This window comes from Elaeis guineensis, chromosome 2 (genome assembly GCF_000442705.2).
Source record: "Elaeis guineensis isolate ETL-2024a chromosome 2, EG11, whole genome shotgun sequence".
Classification (NCBI taxonomy): Eukaryota; Viridiplantae; Streptophyta; class Magnoliopsida; order Arecales; family Arecaceae; genus Elaeis; species Elaeis guineensis.
In genome coordinates this window covers 37693911-37712600 of record NC_025994.2, presented here as the reverse complement: position 1 = coordinate 37712600, position 18690 = coordinate 37693911, and the positions used below count along the sequence as shown (strand labels likewise).

The window sequence follows — 18690 nt, the reverse complement described above, 5'->3', positions numbered from 1 at the left end:
AGGTCCTAAAATACCCCGATTGCTGCTCCAAATCACAATCTCAACCCTCTGCTGGTTGGAACAAGTGACTTGAACACTTCCTGGTTCGATTCTTGTAGTTGTTGTGTTCACCTTTAGGCCATAAAAGCCTCACTTCGATAGCAATTGCACCACTTGGTCCCTCAAAACCTAATTTCTGGTTCTAAGATATTCAAGGACCAACTAAAACTATTAAAAATCTTCCCAAACAGCAATTTTCATAAAATTCTGCAGATATCGGTTTTGGAAAATGTCTTCACTAAAACTAAAACCTTCCAGACAAACTGCATTTAAGAGCAAAATTATCAACAATCATGCAGATTGATAGTTATGAACTACAAAACAAGAAGATCAAAGGTGGCTAATCGAGTGGCTATGATCTGTAGACACCCCAATGGAAGAAGATGGGGTGTTAGTGAGATGTTTGAGGTTTCTTGTGTGAGAGAAGCATTTATATATGGTATAGATTTTATTCTCCTTTCGTTTATCCTTATTTGTTTACCATGATGTTTGTGAATAAAAGGTGTAATGGATATCACAAATAGTTTAAAGATTTTTAAAAGTATATTAAAGCGGTCTAGGAGAAAGGAAACATGATACCTTGCTTTTAAGACAATTTAGCTCCTTTAGTTGATCAAATAGTCACAGTAAGAGGTGCAGAAAGACAAGTGTGGAACTATCCAAGAATATAAAAAGGAAGTCTCAAAGCCTGATGATAGGGTGAAAAAAAGTAGGGTGAGCTACAAAACCAAAGGATGTTCAACCACAACATTAATCAGCATTCTTCATACCAGAAAAACTCTCTGGCTTTAAAATTATAAAAAAAATTATTACATTTACAGGTACATTTGCCAAGCCGAATATACATTATTGACTCATTCCCCACCAACTTAAGCTTTTGGGATGGGTCAACAACCAAGGTGGGTGATATCAATGAGTTCAAATCCCCTTTAAACAAGTTATTTTTTTGATTATTCCTGACTATTTGATATCCTGGTTCTTTGCATGTCTTCTTGACTCATTCTATCGGTGTTAAACATGCTATACATTTGACTCATTCCCTAATAGCTTGTGTTTGGGTAAATTGGATAATTAATAACAGTCTTCACTATGGTCAACAATCAAACTTAGTTCTCACAAATGAGTATGTCATTGAATTTCCTTGTACACCTTCAATTTTATAAGAAATTATGACTCATTTGCTTCATGGGAAGTGGAAGGGGAAAAGGCAATTCCCAAAAAGTGGAGAGAGAGCATCTTGTTTGGTTGGAGTTTTAAGTGAAGAGAATGAAAAAATCTCTTCCCATGAGAAAATACTTCCCATATTTCATAGGAAGTGAAAACCCATGAGAATTAATGGTGCCTTTTTCTTTCCAAAAATATTCTTTTAAAATCCACAGCTTAGATTTTGCAAAATATCAATGGATGCTTAGGATAAAATACTGAATAGTGATATATGCCAAGATCTCCATATTAATATTATCTTAACATTTATATAAATATAATATAATATTAATATTAATATAATATTTATATTAATATATTAATATAATATTATATTTATATCTATATTGTTAATGAAAAAGATAATGTTGTATTTCTCATTATCAACTTCATGAATACAACTTTTTAAATATACTAAAATGGAATAGCTACAATGGTAGCTTTACAATTGTATCCAAACAGATATGATAGCTTTACAATTGTGTCTAATAATCATAATTAAATAAATATACTAAATCTCTATAGTGATGCTACCATAATAGCCATGATAATCACTACCATAATAGCCATGATATTTACAACCATAACAGCCATGATATTCTGATCTTGGAATCCCTATGGTCTTGCTACCGTAGTAGTCATAATCTTGACAACTCATTATAATATTCACCAAGATTCTAACACTCCCCCTCAAGCTGGAGCATATATATCAAATATACCCAACTTGTTACACAGAGTTAAAAATACCAGAAGATAGAGACAGTCAAAATGTCAGCTAATTGCTTGGATGATAGAGTGAATGACGTTCTGATAATCTTGTTCATCACAACATCTCTTACAAAATGACAATCTACTTCAATGTGCTTGGTCCTCTTGCGGAACACAGGATTGCTTGCAATATAAATGGCTGCCCGATTATCAGAGTACATAGGCATAGGATTAGGGTGATCAAAACCAAACTCAGACATCAAAGATTTTATCCACATCATCTCGCTAGTATGAGCTATAGATCTATACTCAACCTCAGCACTAGATCTGGAGACAACATTCTGCTTTTTACTTCTCCATGTTACAAGATTACCTCCCACATACGTGCAGTATCCTGATGTAGGTTTTCTGTCCCCTTTCTCTTACAAATCCAGAGTCTAGATATGCTTCAATTCTAAGATGTCCACACTTCTTGTACAATAAACCTCTCCCTCATGAATTCTTAACATAAGCTAATATTCTCAAAACTGCTTTCCAGTGAACTGTCTTAGATTTTTGCATAAACTGACTTACAACCCCCACTACAATGGCTATGTGTGGTCTAGTAACAGTGAGATAAATGAGTTTGCCTATCAACCTCCTGTATCGTGTAACATCTTCAAATAATTCTGCATCTTCAGCCCAGAACTCTGGATCAATGTTAATGGGAGTACTTTCAGATTTACACCCAAGTAATCCTGTCTCTTGTAATAAATCTAAAGCATACTTCCTCTGAGAAAGGAACACACCTTTTTTGTTGTGTGCAATTTCTATCCCAAGAAAGTATCTAGGCTTCTTCATATCTTTGGTAACAAAATGCCGTTTTAAGTATTCCTTAGTTTCCTCTATTCCACTTAGATCACTCCTGGTCAATAGTATGTCATCAACATAAACAGCCAAAATAACAGTTCCTACAGAGTTTCGACGAACAACAATAGAGTGATCAAAGTTACACATATGAAAACCAAATGCCATAACAATTTGATTGAGCTTGTCAAATCAAGCATGAAGACTCTACTTGATACCATAAATTGCCTTCTTAAGTCTGCACACCATGTTCTCCCCCTAAGCAACATACCCAGAAGATTGCTCCATATATACTTCCTCTTGCAAATCACTGTATAAGAAAGTATTTTTGACATCTAGCTAAAACATAGGCCAATCTTTGTTGACAACAACTGAGATGATCACCCTTATGGAATTTAGCCGAGCAACTGGAGAGGTCTCAAAATAGTCAACGCCATAAGTCTGAGTAAATCCTTTTGCAACAAGTCTGACTTTGTATTTATCTATTGTCCCATCTGGCTTATATTTGACAGTGAACACCCATCTATAACCAACAGTTTCAAAGCCAGTAGGAGGATCAACTAGATCCTATGTACCTCTAAAGAGGAGAGCGGCCATCTCATCATCTATAACAGCCTTCCAAGTTGGATTATCCAAAGCTTCCTTGTAAGATCTAGATACAGACACAGATGACAGGGACAAGGCAAACTGGCGAAAGGAAGGGGTAAGATGATCATAGGAAATAAAATGGGAAATAGGATGAGCTGTGGTAGATCATTTACCTTTACGGAGAGCAATAGATAGATCCAAATATGAGGTAATCATAGGAGATTCAAATTGTTGATGGCTTGGATCTCTAGCTGAAGACGAAGAATCAGCTTGAGTAGAGATGATGCCTAAGATCTGTCTTCTGGTATACACCTACAATGTTTAGCTATAACACGAACAGGCACGATTCAACTGATTGAGGAAGAGGAATATGCTCAATAGTGAAGTTTGGAGATCCATTAGAGAAATAAGGAGTGGACTCAAAAAAGGTAACATCCGCAGATGTGTGATACTTTCTAGTCACCGAATCATAACACCTATATTTCTTCTGAGTCCGTGAATACCCTATAAAGACACACTTGACTGACCTAGGTGACAATTTATCAAGATCAGGATGAAGATCCTGCACAAAACAAACACCCAAAAACACATGGAATAAGGAAGAAAATGGGTTTATCAAGATAGAGACACGAATAAAGGATATCCCCATGGAGAACTGATGATGGCATTCGAATAATCAAATAACAAGCAGACAAAATAGCATCTACCCACAAATATTTAGGTACATGCATTTGAATCATAAGAATGCAAGCGACATCTAGTAAGTGCCGATGTTTTCTTTCAGCAACACCATTTTGTTGAAAAGTGTAGGCACAAGTAATCTAATGTAAAATCCCATAGGAATAGCAGAATTGAGATACATCATGCTTCAAAATTCAAGAGCATTATCAATGCGAAGAATACGAATGGATGTGAAAAATTGAGTTTTTATTTCATTATAATAGATTTTGAGAACATCAAAAACTTGTGTCCTGTCTTTCAACATATACACCCAGGTCATTCTAGAATAATCATCGATACAACAATAAAATATTTAAATCCAGCAACAGAAGTAAAACGACATAGACCCCAAACATCAAAATGAACTAACTCAAAAGTGACGGAACTGTGTTTATTGACTCAACTTGGATAAGAAGAACGATGGTACTTACCCAACTGACAGGACTCGCACTTTAAAGAAGATACAGACAACTTAAAAGGCAGAACTTGTCTTAACTTCTGTAAAGAAGGATGACCTAATCGATAGTGCCACAATAATAGAGAGATAGACGACAATGAAGAAACCATAGCTAAAATATTAGAAATGCACCATTGTCAAGATAATAGAGGCCACCTTTCTCACAGCAATTTTTAGATTTGGTTATTTGGCTAATGGACAAAAGGCTAACAGAAAATTTTGGAACATAAAGCACATGATCTAAGAAAAGTGACGAAGAAACATGAACAACTCCACCCAGAACCGAACAAGAGCCATCAGCAACAGAAGGAACAGGATTAGAAGTAGACAAGAAAGTGAAATTGATTTTTATACCTGTCATATGAGATGATGCTCCTGAATCTAATACCGAGGAACTAGTAGAGGAAGCAATAAACATACCAGTATCTGGAGTGGTGGCGTAACTGTCTATGCATATTGAGTAGATTGAAACTGAAGAAATTTCTCATACTCAACCTGTGGGATCTGCATCATGCCAGAAGGAGCCAACGGTGGTAGAACAAGAGTATCAGTCGTAGTCTCGATAAAGACCGATTGTGCCCAATCAGGTTTGCCAAACTTGAACCAGTATTTCTCAAACACATGATTGTTGCACCCACAATGTGAACAGTGACGTGGTCCCTTGTCAAATATGAGCGGACGATGACTACCTCCCCTTGAATCTCTACCACGGCCTCGACCACGACCACTAACAACCATAACCGAATGCTCCATCTGATATGTGGCAGTAGAGGCTGATGTTCCAGTGGAGACACGTAGAACTTTAGAAAATATCGCAGACTAAAAAAATTAAATCACCACCAAGAATCTGACCACAAATTTGATGAACTAAAGATGATTCAATCCAACAGAAATTTTGCAGCCACCAGACCATGATAGTAACTTTTGTAGATCTAAGATTAGAGACTAATGTGAATCTAACTCGTCAAGAATACCTCTCAGAGAGGCATAGTAATCGGCTACAGGCTTATCACCTTGCTGCAGTGTGAAGAATTGCTCATAGAGTTCCAATACTCTTGAGATATTCTTCTCATGCCCATACATCTCTTTGAGGGTGTTCCAAATTTGCTTAGCCGACTTTAAGAACGACACTAGCAATAACCTTCTCTTCCATGCTATTCAAAAATCATGACATAACACAACAGTCACTAGCCAGCCAATCTTCATAGGTAAGATCGTTGAAATTTGGAAGATCATCAATCAAGTACTGCACCTTCCTTTGGGCACCAATAAATAGTTTGAACGATTGGACCCACAAAAAGTAGTTAGTGCCATTAAGATTCACTATAGTTGCCATTAGATTCTTGATCGCATTGTTAGAATCGAGAGTCAAAAACGTCAAGAATTGTTTGTTGTCGTCATTTGAGGATGCCACAACAGCCAGAGAAGATGACAAAAAATAACCAAACAGCCAGAAGTGAAAGAGGAAGGGGTGGCAGCCACGAGAATCACAGACAACATACCACTTCCGTGATTAGTAGATAGCCAGAAAGACAGCCAGATAACCTTCACACGGCATAGGAAAGATACCTACACCATATAAAAGAAGAGAAAAAAGATCAAGAAATAGAGGGTGGGATCAAGAAGAGAAGCGATGGGTGGTGAGGGAGGCAGCAGTGGTGGTTTGAGGTGGTGATGGGTGGTGGCTAGGGTTACGAAACCTAGTGCTCTGATACCATGTTAATGGAAAAGATAATGTTGTATTTCTCATTATCAACTTCATGAATACAGCTCTTTAAATATACTAAAATGAAATAGCTACTATGGTAGCTTTATAATTGTATCCAACTAGATATGGTAGCTATATAATTATGTCTAATAATCACAATCAAATAAATATGATAAATTTGATCCTGAAATCTCTATAGTGATGCTACCATAATAGCTATGATAATCACTACCATAATAGCCATGATATTCTGATCTTGAAATTCCTGTGGTCATACTACCAATAGTAGTCATGATCTTGACAACTCATTATAATATTCACCAAGATTCTAACATATATTAATAAATTTATTATATTAAAATATTAATATTATATTAATATAATATTAATACATTAGTATTATATTAATATAATAAATTATTATGATCTGATGCTATATTATAATATATTGATATAATATTTACATAAATTTTTTTCAGAAAGATATGGTCTTATATCTATTGAGGACATGATAGATATTCTACACAATTTTTTTATGTAAATGAGTACTCAACCGAATATAAGTCACTCTACAATAAATCACTTTGCCATGGTTAACCAAATATGTCAAAATCTTATTCCCAAAAAAGAACCTCCCTAGGAAGAAACCTCCTAAGAAGTTACTGGGAAGAAAAATTCGCCCGAACCAAATGAGTCCTTCAGTTTCCATAGTATAATTCTATTAATTTATCATGTGATAAGAACAAACTTTTTAACTATAAATGAAGCCAAAGGCAAATCCAAGATAAAGAAGTTAAAATATTATCATGAGAAAATCATTATTTTTGTGGAAAGCAAAATAGCACATTAGATGAGAGAAATGTTACCAAAAATATATCAATAAGAATGATATAGTTATGAAGATCATGCTTGCCACCAACCATAAATAATATGTATATTTGTTTAGAACATATCCACCTAGTATGGGCAGCGAGGTGCCTGAACTGAAGTACACAATCAATAGAATGGTCCAAAATACAAAAGAATGTAACCTTCAAACTAATGTAAAGAAGCATCATATATAAATGTTTCTTTGAGCACATTCACTATCCATAATTTGCTCAAGTAGACAAACCTATGAAATGTAAATTATATTCCTATGACTCAACTCAAGATACCTGTATGGAAAAAGTCTTTCAACAATGTTGTCAACTGCAATATTAGAAGCAGCACATGCAAGGATCTTTGATCCACGTTTGACTTCTTGTAAGATTATTTCCACAACTGTTGTTGTTTTCCCAGTTCCTGGGGGCCCATGAAGTAAAAATACATTCTTAGATGAAAAGGCCTTTGAGATGGCATCCTTCTACAATAAAACAAAAGAGAAGGTTTAGCTGAAATATATGAAAATTTAATAAAGAAGTTGGAAAAGAACTTGAATTTACCACTATTATTGTTACTTGAATGATAAATCGTTAGGTGTAACTAAACAAGATGTTCAATTTAGATAAATATAATGGCTAGTTGACTCTTCTAAACTGCAGCTGGAGATGCTTAGAACCATGGCTGGGCACACCTTTACCCAACCACCACCTACTTTCAAAAGCATCTTCTTGCACCAATGCTGGGTGATGTCTAAATATCACTTGAATAAAAGCAATCAGCTTACAACATTAAGGTCCATTTTTTTCAAAACAGTTCATTCACAGTTGCCACAATCTTCATGATACCATAAGGTTAAAATCTGTTGGAGCATGCTCCCGGCTCCTCCCACGGACCTTGGGTGCAGCGGAACAAGCAACGAATAGATCTGGAGTCGTCTGGACACGATCCAAGGCCCTTGACGAAATCAGCCTGGTTGCTGTCTTCTTCGTCAGCCTTTCGTTCCAGATGAAGAACGCCTCTGAAACTACCTCTAAAAAATCCAAAATCTTGTAACCAATCAGATCAGACCTTGACCGAGGTCCTCCAATTCATAGATCTCAAATCGGGACGTTCTAGATGGGGAAGAAGATAGATGGAGACAGACCTCGCAGATCTGTCCTGCTGCAGCCTTTTCTGTAGATCTGTTGATGGAGATCTCACCCGCGCCTCAAACGACCTCAGATCAACTCCAGATCTGAGAGGGACTTGTACCAACCTCTTCTCAAGAGATTCCAGGTCCTGGACCTGGTGTTTGGGCGCCTGCAAGAGAGGGGAGAGAAGAAATGGCTGGTGGCTGCAAAAGGGGGAAGGGGCTAGCGCCTCCCTTTCTTTCCTTTTATGGACTGGCGGCAAGAAACCCTAGGGTTTCTTGCTCCTGGGGCGTGGAAGATGGCTGGAGAGAGAGGGAGAAGAGAGAGAGAAACTTGCGAGAAAGAGTTGTCTATTTTCTTGGCTTGATCAAACCTATACAAGTACATGTATATATAAACACCGGGTCAAGTGACCCAAACCCAAAACTCCCTTGACCAACTCTATGGGAGATTAGGTTAACCCAAGCCCATGTACACCCATGACTCAACCTAATCTCACCTATCCTGGGCCCAGACCTGGCCCATAAAGAGTTGGTCCCTTGAGACCCACATAACCTAGACCTCAAGAACCCGAAAGGCCCACAGCCTTTCAACCTAGGGCCTAACTAGCCCTAGAGCCTCCATGAAGCCCTCATGAATGATGGACCTTGGCCTTAGCCTTGGTCCCCTGGGCCTTGGGCACACCACCTGGATCATAAAAAAATCAATGTTTTGCCATACCAGTCGGTGCTGTATCATACCAATACGGAACCAATACATAGTGTTATACCATACCGACACTCAATATGCTTCACCGTCTCATATTGTACTGCATATGGATACTATAATAGGATGTTACCGCTACAGGTCCCGTACTGAGATGGCAAACCTTGGTTAAAATGGTCCCAGGTCCTAAAATTTATGCAGCAACTAAAAATTTCAGCCAAGAGTCTTGATTCAACTACTAATAAGATAGTAGGACTAATAGTCTAGGTTTCTCTTCCATCATAGACAGCATTTTCTTCTCCAACAGCACACTTCTAAACTACAGGTGGAGATTCTCATAGCAAGATGTTCAATAAGGGAAATAGACAGCATTTTCTTCTCCAACAGCACACTTCTAAACAACACTTCAACACTTCTAAACAAGATGTCCAATTTAGATAAATATAATGGCTAGTTGGCTACACTCCTAAAGTATGGGTGGAGAAGCTCAAGAGTTAGGCCAGGCTAAGCTTTACCGAAGCACCACCTGCTTTCAAAAACGTCTTCTGGTGCCAATGTTGGGCGACGTTAAAATATCACTTGACCAAAAGCAGTCAACTTAACAACATTTAGGGTCCATTTCTGACAGAACAGTTCATTAACATTTGTTATGACACTCATGACACTACAAGGTTAAAATGGTTCACAGGTGCTAAAATTTATGCAGCAACTGAAAATTTCAGCCAAGACTCTTTGATACTCCTACTACAAAGCTAGTAGGACAAGTAGTCTAGGTTCCTCTTCAAGAAGAGATGGACAGAGCATTTTCTCCTCCAACAGCACACAGGCAATGCTTACAAAGAGAATTTTCATCCACGAGCTCTTATATGTTCCAGGCATTGAAGGAAGAGAATATTTTCTATATTTCTTTCGGTCTCTCAAAGGGCTTTTATAGGCTACTAGATACAATATACTTGGATACATTACTAGATATAATGTACTTGGATACATACTAAATATGGTGAGAACTTAATATACGGTTATAACTAAAAAACAGCCCTTAAATAGATATTTCAAGGATAAGTTGTTCCAAAGGAACAAGAGGAATACCATAAGCTAAACTACTACTCGTCTAATTCTAACACTCTCCCTCGAGCCGGAGCATATACATCAACTAAACCCAACTTGAAACATATAGTAAAAAACCTAGTAGAGTTGAGAGCTTTGATGAAGATGTCTATGAGCTGATCTGCTAAACTCATAAAGGATGTCATAATCTTCCCATTCAAAACAGCTTCTCGAATAAAGTGGCAGTCCACCTCTATATGCTTAGTCCGCTCATAAAAGATTGGATTACTAGCAATATAAATCATTGTTTGATTGTCACAATGCATAACCATAGGCTTTGTATAGACCACCCCCAAATCCTCCAAAAAGGACTTAAGCCACAACATTTCACAGATAGTATGGGCCATTGCTCTATACTCTGCCTCTGCACTAGATCTGGCCACCACATTTTGCTTCTCCATGCAACTAAATTTCCTCCAATATAAGTATAATAGGCAAAGGTCGAGCATTGATCATCCACAGATCCTGCATAATCTGCATCAGAATAGGCCTAGATGTCAAGATGTCCAGATTTCTTGAAAAGTAGTCCTTAGAGCCTTTTATATAATAGAGAATTCGGAGGGCTGCCTCCCAATGTTCTCTTTGGCTTGTGCATATACTGGCTGACAAGTCCATCTGCAAAAGAAATATCTAATCGTATAACGGTGAGGTATATCAATTTTCCAACCAGTCGACGGTATTGAGCTGAATCATCATTTTCAAAGGGGTTGTTGTGACTTGTAACCATGGAAGTGCTGACAAGCTTCCAGCTAAGAAGTCTGGTTTCTATTAGCAAGTCAAGTGCATACTTTCTTTGAGAAAGACTAATCCCATCAACATAGTGAGCAATCTCAAGACCTAAGAAGTACCTTGACCTACCAAGATCTTTGATAATAAAATAAGATTGAATTTGTTTGACTTCAGTGATGCCCTCAGTATCATCACCAGTGAGGATATCATCCACATAAACTACAAGTACAACAATTCCCCATGAACTTTTTTGGACAAAGACCAAGTGATCAAGCTGTGAGCATCGGAGCCCTAGCAACAACCTTTGTGAACTCATCAAATCAAGCACGAGGACTCTACTTCGGCCCATAAATGATCTTCTTAAGTTTCAATAGCCGATTCTCCCCTTGAGCAACATACTTAGGTAGTTGCTCCATATAGACATCCTCAAGAAGATCACCATAAAGAAATGCATTCTTGACATCCATCTAAAAAATAGGCCAATCTCGATTAACAGCAACAGAGAATATAATGAAAGAATAATGCCCTACAAGCCAATCGCATATGGGATGCGATAGGATATTTTTGTAATTTATCTTTCAAACTCATATAAATTGACATTTATTATTAATAAAATAGATATTTTTGATTCATTATATGCTGCATCTTATTAATTTTAAGATTATAATGAACCCCATAGATCTGGGCAATGATTTTAGGACCGTGACGAGATCACGCTAGTGAAACCTAATTCCTTGATAGCCTTGATCTAAAATATTCCTAGTCGTTGGTACATTAAGTCGGAGATCAATGATACCGGTAAGACCGGCATGTCTTATGTATGCTCAGAAATGAGGATGGTTGATCTCACAACCACTTGTATAGTGACACTAATACAAGGATATGGGTGCTCATTAGAGAATGAGTTCACTGAATTGACCTACAAGGGAATATCAAATGGAGTCTTATTTACATGTCAACTGATGTTCTTCTAGTGGAAGTTGTGGAAGTGATCCTTAGATCTGAGGTCACCATGATACCTTGTGTACTTAGATCCATATTTTGGTTCACTACCTAACTTGGTTCTCTGATCCTTGTGTGGAGTGTTTTGGATATGGTGAAGAATGCATGGAGGTTATGAGTGATCAATAAGAGATCAGTCACTCTTAATAAGGAGAGCAAACATCCTATGTGATCTCATAGATCGGTGATTCTGGAAGTCTTTGGCCAAAGCAGAATGATAAATAGAAAAGAGTTTCTAATGTATCATCAACTGAATCATCGTCTTCTGATCGAGATACATAATGATAAGTGATTGATTTGACATATTTTCATGTCCATAGCTCATCTGGGATGTTGTTTGACTAAAGGATTGAATTACACGAAAACTTACCACTAAAAGATATTTTGATAATTTTTCACCAAAATTTCAAATCTTTCGGATAGTCATGACACGTTGCTAGACGTCAATCTTGACTTGTGGGCTTATCAGAATTAAAAGATTTTAATTCTGAAGTCAATTTGGAAGAGTCCAAAACTCCAAGTTGATTGGGACTCTTCGGATGACCTAATCTTATCGGATTAGGATTACGTTGAAAGTCTTGATCCACTGCTGGCTAGATTTGAAACCCAATGAATCACACACTTTGGGATTTGGCCTTAGTCTGATCTAATTAGAGTTTAATGTAAATTTTATGGGTTAATTTGATATGCTAGCAGATTGCATTAACCCAAGTTCCCAAATTGATTTAGATCAAATTATTTGAGCTAACCTAGACCAATTGGCTTTGACCTAATGAGATTGGGTCAATTTAGATTGGATCCTTATCCAACTTGAAAGAGTTTCAAGTCGAAGAGTCCACCTCCACCAGAAGTCACGGCAAAAAATAAATGCCGCCCACCTTAAATTGATGTGAGAAGTGGAGAGTCCTTAATGAAGGCTCTTAACTATTACGCATTACCTTAAATTCCCGATCAATTTTCCTATGATTTGATGCCAAATTTAATTTAGATTTTTATGGCACGTAGAAGACTGAGAGTCCTTTTGCTCCAAGTATCTGAATCGCCAAAAATTCACTCGGTGAATTTATTTGGCGCATGGGAAGTTGGAGCGCCAAAAGTTGGCGCCCCATGGTCTCATGTGACGTCCCTTAGTCCCCATTTATAGGGGACGCCCCAGATGATTTCTTGCGGTGATTTTTGGCTAAGACTAAGAGGAACGTGGTAAACATAGAAAAAAATCTGAAAAAAAATTGAAAAAAAAAAGAGAATTTTGAGTGGCAAAAGTTGCTATTAGGATGGTGAGATTTTCAGCAAGTGTTGCTTGAGTGCCCTAGGATTTGGTTTTTCCATGTATTGGAGCCAAAAATCAAATTCTAAGTTGTGTGACATCTGAAGAGTGTCTTCTTGATGTCGTTCTAGTGGTGAGATCGAAAGTAACTGGGTTTTGGTACGATCGTGACGCAAGTTCGAAGCCGACAGTGTTCTTAAGAAGACAAGGCTGCGGCAGTACACCGGTTGGGAAGGACTTTGGCCAACTTCCATGTGGATCACCGTTCGAAGACTTCTACCTTGGGGTCTTGTGGAGAACACCAACGTGCCACTTTTTCATATTGATTAAAGTATAATTTTCTATCTCTTTGCATGCTTGAATTTGCTTTGATCGTGATCGGCAAAGTGATTCTAGGATTTTGAGTTCGGATCGATAGTTTTATTTGATAAGGCTATTGATTTGTTTGTTCTAAAATTTTTGAAAATTACTTTCCGCTGTGTGGCCGGAACCCAACAATAGTATCAGAGCCACATTTGTCTAATTCGATCAAACAAGTGCAATAGTTGTGCATAGAATCGTTCTTGTGCATATCTTGCCAAAAAAATTTGTATTGATTTATAGCATCAATCCTTTAAACTCAAAAATTATTTTTGACTTTATATATGCCATAATACATAATTTCAGTTATTAAATTGTTAATTTATGATAATTTTAAAATTTGTATTATCATGGTTGTATGATGCTCAAATTGATGCATTGTTAAGGGTGCAAAGCATGCATAATGTGATTAGGGTTTGCTATTTTTCTTCGATATGCTTGATATATGTTTTGATTTCCATTATATCCTTATATGATTTTAGTATGTCATATGATTGCTATTTAGAATAGTAGAAGCATATCAAATTGTATAATTTATAGTGTACATTTTATGTGGTTGTAGTTAGGATGTGCTGAGACTAATTTAAAGTCTCTCATAAAAAATTATATTAAGTTGTAATGTCGAGATTCATTTTATTAATCAAAAGTCGAATTCTTAAGATCAATTAGTGTCGAAAAAAGTGTCAAAGGTGGTTTTTTAATTAAGTTCGTATGCTGGCCTGGCCAACTCTGTTGGTGTCTAGAAAAGCTACGGGGAGCCTCCCACCTACTTATCTGGCCAATTTGATCTCGTTGATTTTCGAACTTAGATTGATTAGTGATGTAGACATTACAAAGGCCTTCCTTCAAACTTGGTTGATAGAGTATGTCAAGATCTTAGTGAGCTTGTTGTGCTATCTACAAGGCTTACTATAGAAATTGACATTATGTTGATCAAGTGCATATTGATACTTATGGCATATTTAAATAGTGTTGCTTTGTTGTACTATCCACAAGGGCAACATTGTTTAAGTATGACCATATGGATTGAAGGGTCAACTTAACTAGAACACTATAGTTTGTTGTACTATCTACAAGACTATATGTGATCTAGAGGCCAGAAAGAAAGATGTTGAGAATTGTAGAGGTACAATTGGTAAAGAGTTACCTACTCTTGAACTCATGAATGTTTGTTGTGCTATCCACAAGGTGTTTGCAAGGAATAGGGATCTCAATCCCATTAAGAAACATTAGAATGTTTCTCGATTTTCATACTTGAGGGCTATGAAGTTCGATAAAATAGTGGGAGACAATTAGATAAAAGTCTTAGTCTAGTTGTGCATGTCATCATGAGTTGTCCACTTATATTATGTTCTTGTTGTTGTAGATTAACTACCACATGGCATCCTCACTTTCACTTTAGAGTTATCCTAGATGCAAATAAGTTGACGGGACCTAACTATGTCGACTGATTAAGAACTTTAGAATTATTCTTACTCAGAGAAAGTCTCCTACATTCTGAATACACCTGCTCCAGATTCTCTTGAGGAAGATGCTTCCGAGGAGGATAGCATCGCATACAAGATGTGGAAAGATGACACTGTGACTGTCAAATGTATCATGCTTGCCTCAATGAGCAACAAGCTCCAGAGGCAGCATGAGAATATGGACGTTCCCTCTATTCTCCTTAATCTTAAGGAGCTATATAGGGAACAAAGTTGGACTGCTCAATATGAGATATCGAAGCAATTGTTCCGTGCCCGTATGACTGAAGGTTCTTCCGTGCAAACGTATGTCCTCAAGATGATGATTTGATCACTCGTCTAGGACAACTGAATTTTGCCATGGATGGTGAATTGAGCCAGAATTTGATCCTATAGTCTCTCCCTAACTCCTTTTCTCAGTTTGTTATTAATTATCACATGAACAAACTAAACATCAGCTTGCCAGAACTGCTGAACATGCTGAAAACAGCAGAAAGCCATTTCAAGGGTGAAAAGACTCAGATTCTTCATATTGATAAAATCAGCAAGAAGAAGGCAAAGAAGGGTTCTAAGAAAAAGTTGAACCCTAAGGCTGGCATCTCCAAGAAGAAGATGAAAAAGGTCTCTGCCAAAGGTACTTGTTATCACTGCGGCAAGAAGGGCCACTGAAAGAAAAAATGCAAGGAGTACCTCGCAACCGTGAAATCGGCGAGCGTTGCTAAAGATTTGTATATGATACAAACTAATTTATCATTCAGTACTTCATTTTCAGATTCTTGGATTTTGAATACTGCTTGTGGTTCACATCTTTACAAATCGTTGCAGGGTCTACAAGAAATAAGGGATCTGAATAAAGGTGACTTCGAACTTTCGGCACTAGTAGAGAGTCCATTCAGACTGAAGCCGTAGGAACCAGGATTTTTAAGTTACCTTCGGACAAAATTTTGGAACTGAAGACTTATTATTACATTTCTAATATTGTTAGAAATATTATTTCTATACCATTGTTATTGGAACAAGATTTTGAAATAATTGTAAAAAACAATGGTTGATCTATTTATTTTTCTAATGAATATTATGGAAGTGCTTTTATTAATAATGATCTTATATTTTTTTCACTTAATGAAAATGTGATTCATATTGATAATATAAAAAAAAAAGAGAAGATATGAATGTCACATACCTCTGGCACTGCCGACTTGGCCATATAAATGAGTCCAGGATTAACAAGTTATATAAAAATAATTTTTTTGATCCTTATCATTATGAATCATATGGAACTTGTGAATCTTACCTCATCGAAAAAATGATCAAGACTCCATTTACTAGACATGGAGATCGGACGAGTGATATTTTAGACCTTGTACATACTCAAGCCAGAGGTAGATACTCTTACTTCATCACGTTTACTAATGATAGGTCAAGGTTTGGATATGTGTATTTAATGAAATACAAATCCGAAGCCTTTGACAAATTTAAAGAGTATCAAAGAATGGTCGAAAAACAAACTAGTAAAAGTATTAAAACTCTTCGATCGGATTGAGGAGAAGAATACTTATCCAATGACTTTCTCAATTATTTGAAACAAAATGAAATACTCTCTCAATGGACACCTTATACTCCATAATTAAATAAAATTGCGGAAAGGAGGAATCGCACCTTATTAGATATGGTGCGGTCCATGATGTATTTCACGGATCTTTCAATATTCTTTTGGGGATACGCCCTCGAGGCTGAAGCGTATATTTCAAATAAAGTGCCTTCGAAATCTGTTTCTAGCACTCCATATGAAATATGAAAACGAAAAAGACCCAATCTTAAGCATCTTAAAATTTGGGATTGTCTAACTTATATGAAAAATATTGGACATAAGTTGGATGCTAGATCAGAAAAATACATATTTGTAGGTTATCTCAAGGAGAGTATAAAATATTACTTCTATAATCCTACTCAACAAAAGATGTTTGTTGGTAGACATGCCATTTTCCTGGAGAAAAAGTTTATCTAAGAAAGAGGCAATGGGAGGTCCGTTGAACTTGAGGAAGTTCAAAACCTACAATCCATCCAGGATTTACCAAATAGTTCTCAACCAGTTGTGCCCATTGTTGAAGCACAACCACTACACACACCTCTCCAAAGGTCAATAGAGTGCGTAGTGTACCACTCAGGTATGGATTTGTCATTGAGAATGACAACACAACCCATATTATTGAGTGATGATCCCACGATCTATTCGGAAGCTTGTCATTAGTGACTCTGACAAGTGGCTCCACGTCATGAAATCCGAAATAAACTCTATGTATGCCAACCAAGTATGGACTTTGATTGATGCGCCTGAGAGTGTGATCCTAATAGGCTACAAATGGATCTTCAAAAAGATTAGAGCAGATGGCTAGATAGAGACCTATAAGGGCAGGCTGGTGGCAAAAGATTTCAGACAAAAATAAGATGTTGATTATGAAGAAATCTTTTTCGCCAGTAGCCAAGCTCAAGTCTATTCGGATAATGCTTGCTATTGTAGCATACCATGACTATGAGATCTGGCAGATGGATGTCCAGACTGCCTTCCTCAATAAAAACCTTGAGGAAAAAGTCTATATGACTCAGCCAGAGGGATGTCTCTAATGAGAGAGCAAATCAGGTATGCAAGCTGAATAGATCCATTTATGCATTGAAGCATCGAGGAGCTGGAACATCCATTTTGATGAGACAGTCAAATCGTTTGGCTTTATCAAAAATGTGAATGAATCTTGTATGTACAAGAAGAATAGTGAGAGTGCTATTGTCTTCTTGATTTTGTATGTGGACGACATACTGCTCATTGAGAATGATATCCTGATGTTGCAATCAGTCAAGACTTGGCTATCACAAAAATTTTTCATGAAAGATTTGGGTGAGGCATCCTATATACTTGATATTAAGATCTATAAAGATAGATCGAAAAGGATGCTAGGCTTGTCCCAATCTAGGTACATTGACCTTGTGTTGAAGAGATTCAACATGGAAGGAAATAAAAGAAGTTACTTGCCCGTAGGTCATGGCATACAACTCTCTAAGAAGATGTCTCCTAAGACACCTGAAGAGAGAAATAGAATAAGTTCTATTCCTTATGCTTCGACTGTAGGATCGATAATGTATGCTATGTTATGTACCAGATCTGATGTGGCTGATGCCTTGGCCATTGTAAGCAGATTTCAGACTGATCTCAAAGAGGATCATTGGAAAGTTGTGAAAAATATACTCAAGTACTTGAGAAGGACGAGATATTTTCCTGATATATAGTGGATCTGATTTAAAACTGAAAGGTTATACCAATTCTAGTTTCCAATCTGATCCAGATGATAGCAAATCGATATCTGGATATGTGTTCATCTTATATGGTGGTGCAGTAAGTTGAAAAAATTTCAAACAGCAAATGGTTACTGACTCGATCACTGAGGCTGAGTATATTGCTGCAAGTGAGGCTGCTAAGGAGACCATCTGGATGAAAAAATTCATCACTAAGTTGGATATGGTTTCAAGGATTGAACAACCAGTGCCCCTTTATTGTGATAATACTGAAGCAGTTGCTCAAGCCAAAGAACGAATGTCTTACCATAAATCCAAGCACATCCTAAGACGGTTCCACCTCGTTCGAGAGATAGTCGAAAGATGCGATGTGATCGTGAAGCGAGTTGACACCAAGAACAATATAGTGGATCCATTCACTAAAATCTTGTCAATGCAGCAGTTTAACCGCCATCTTGATAGCATGGATATCAAGTATAGGGGCGATTGGCTTTAAGCGCAAGTGG

The 18690-nt window shown here is 37.1% G+C and overlaps 1 protein-coding gene across 6 annotated transcripts in view; it reads right to left on the bottom strand.

Annotated features, from left to right (window-relative positions):
* LOC105034182 (uncharacterized) overlaps positions 1-18690 on the bottom strand; it is a 107715-nt gene that overhangs the window by 12573 nt on the left and 76452 nt on the right. For all 6 annotated transcript variants that reach the window (XM_073251733.1, XM_073251736.1, XM_010909233.4 and 3 more), the window contains one exon: positions 7427-7614. In XM_073251733.1, the coding sequence (XP_073107834.1) occupies positions 7427-7614 (188 nt within the window). The remainder of the gene's footprint in view (positions 1-7426; positions 7615-18690) is intronic.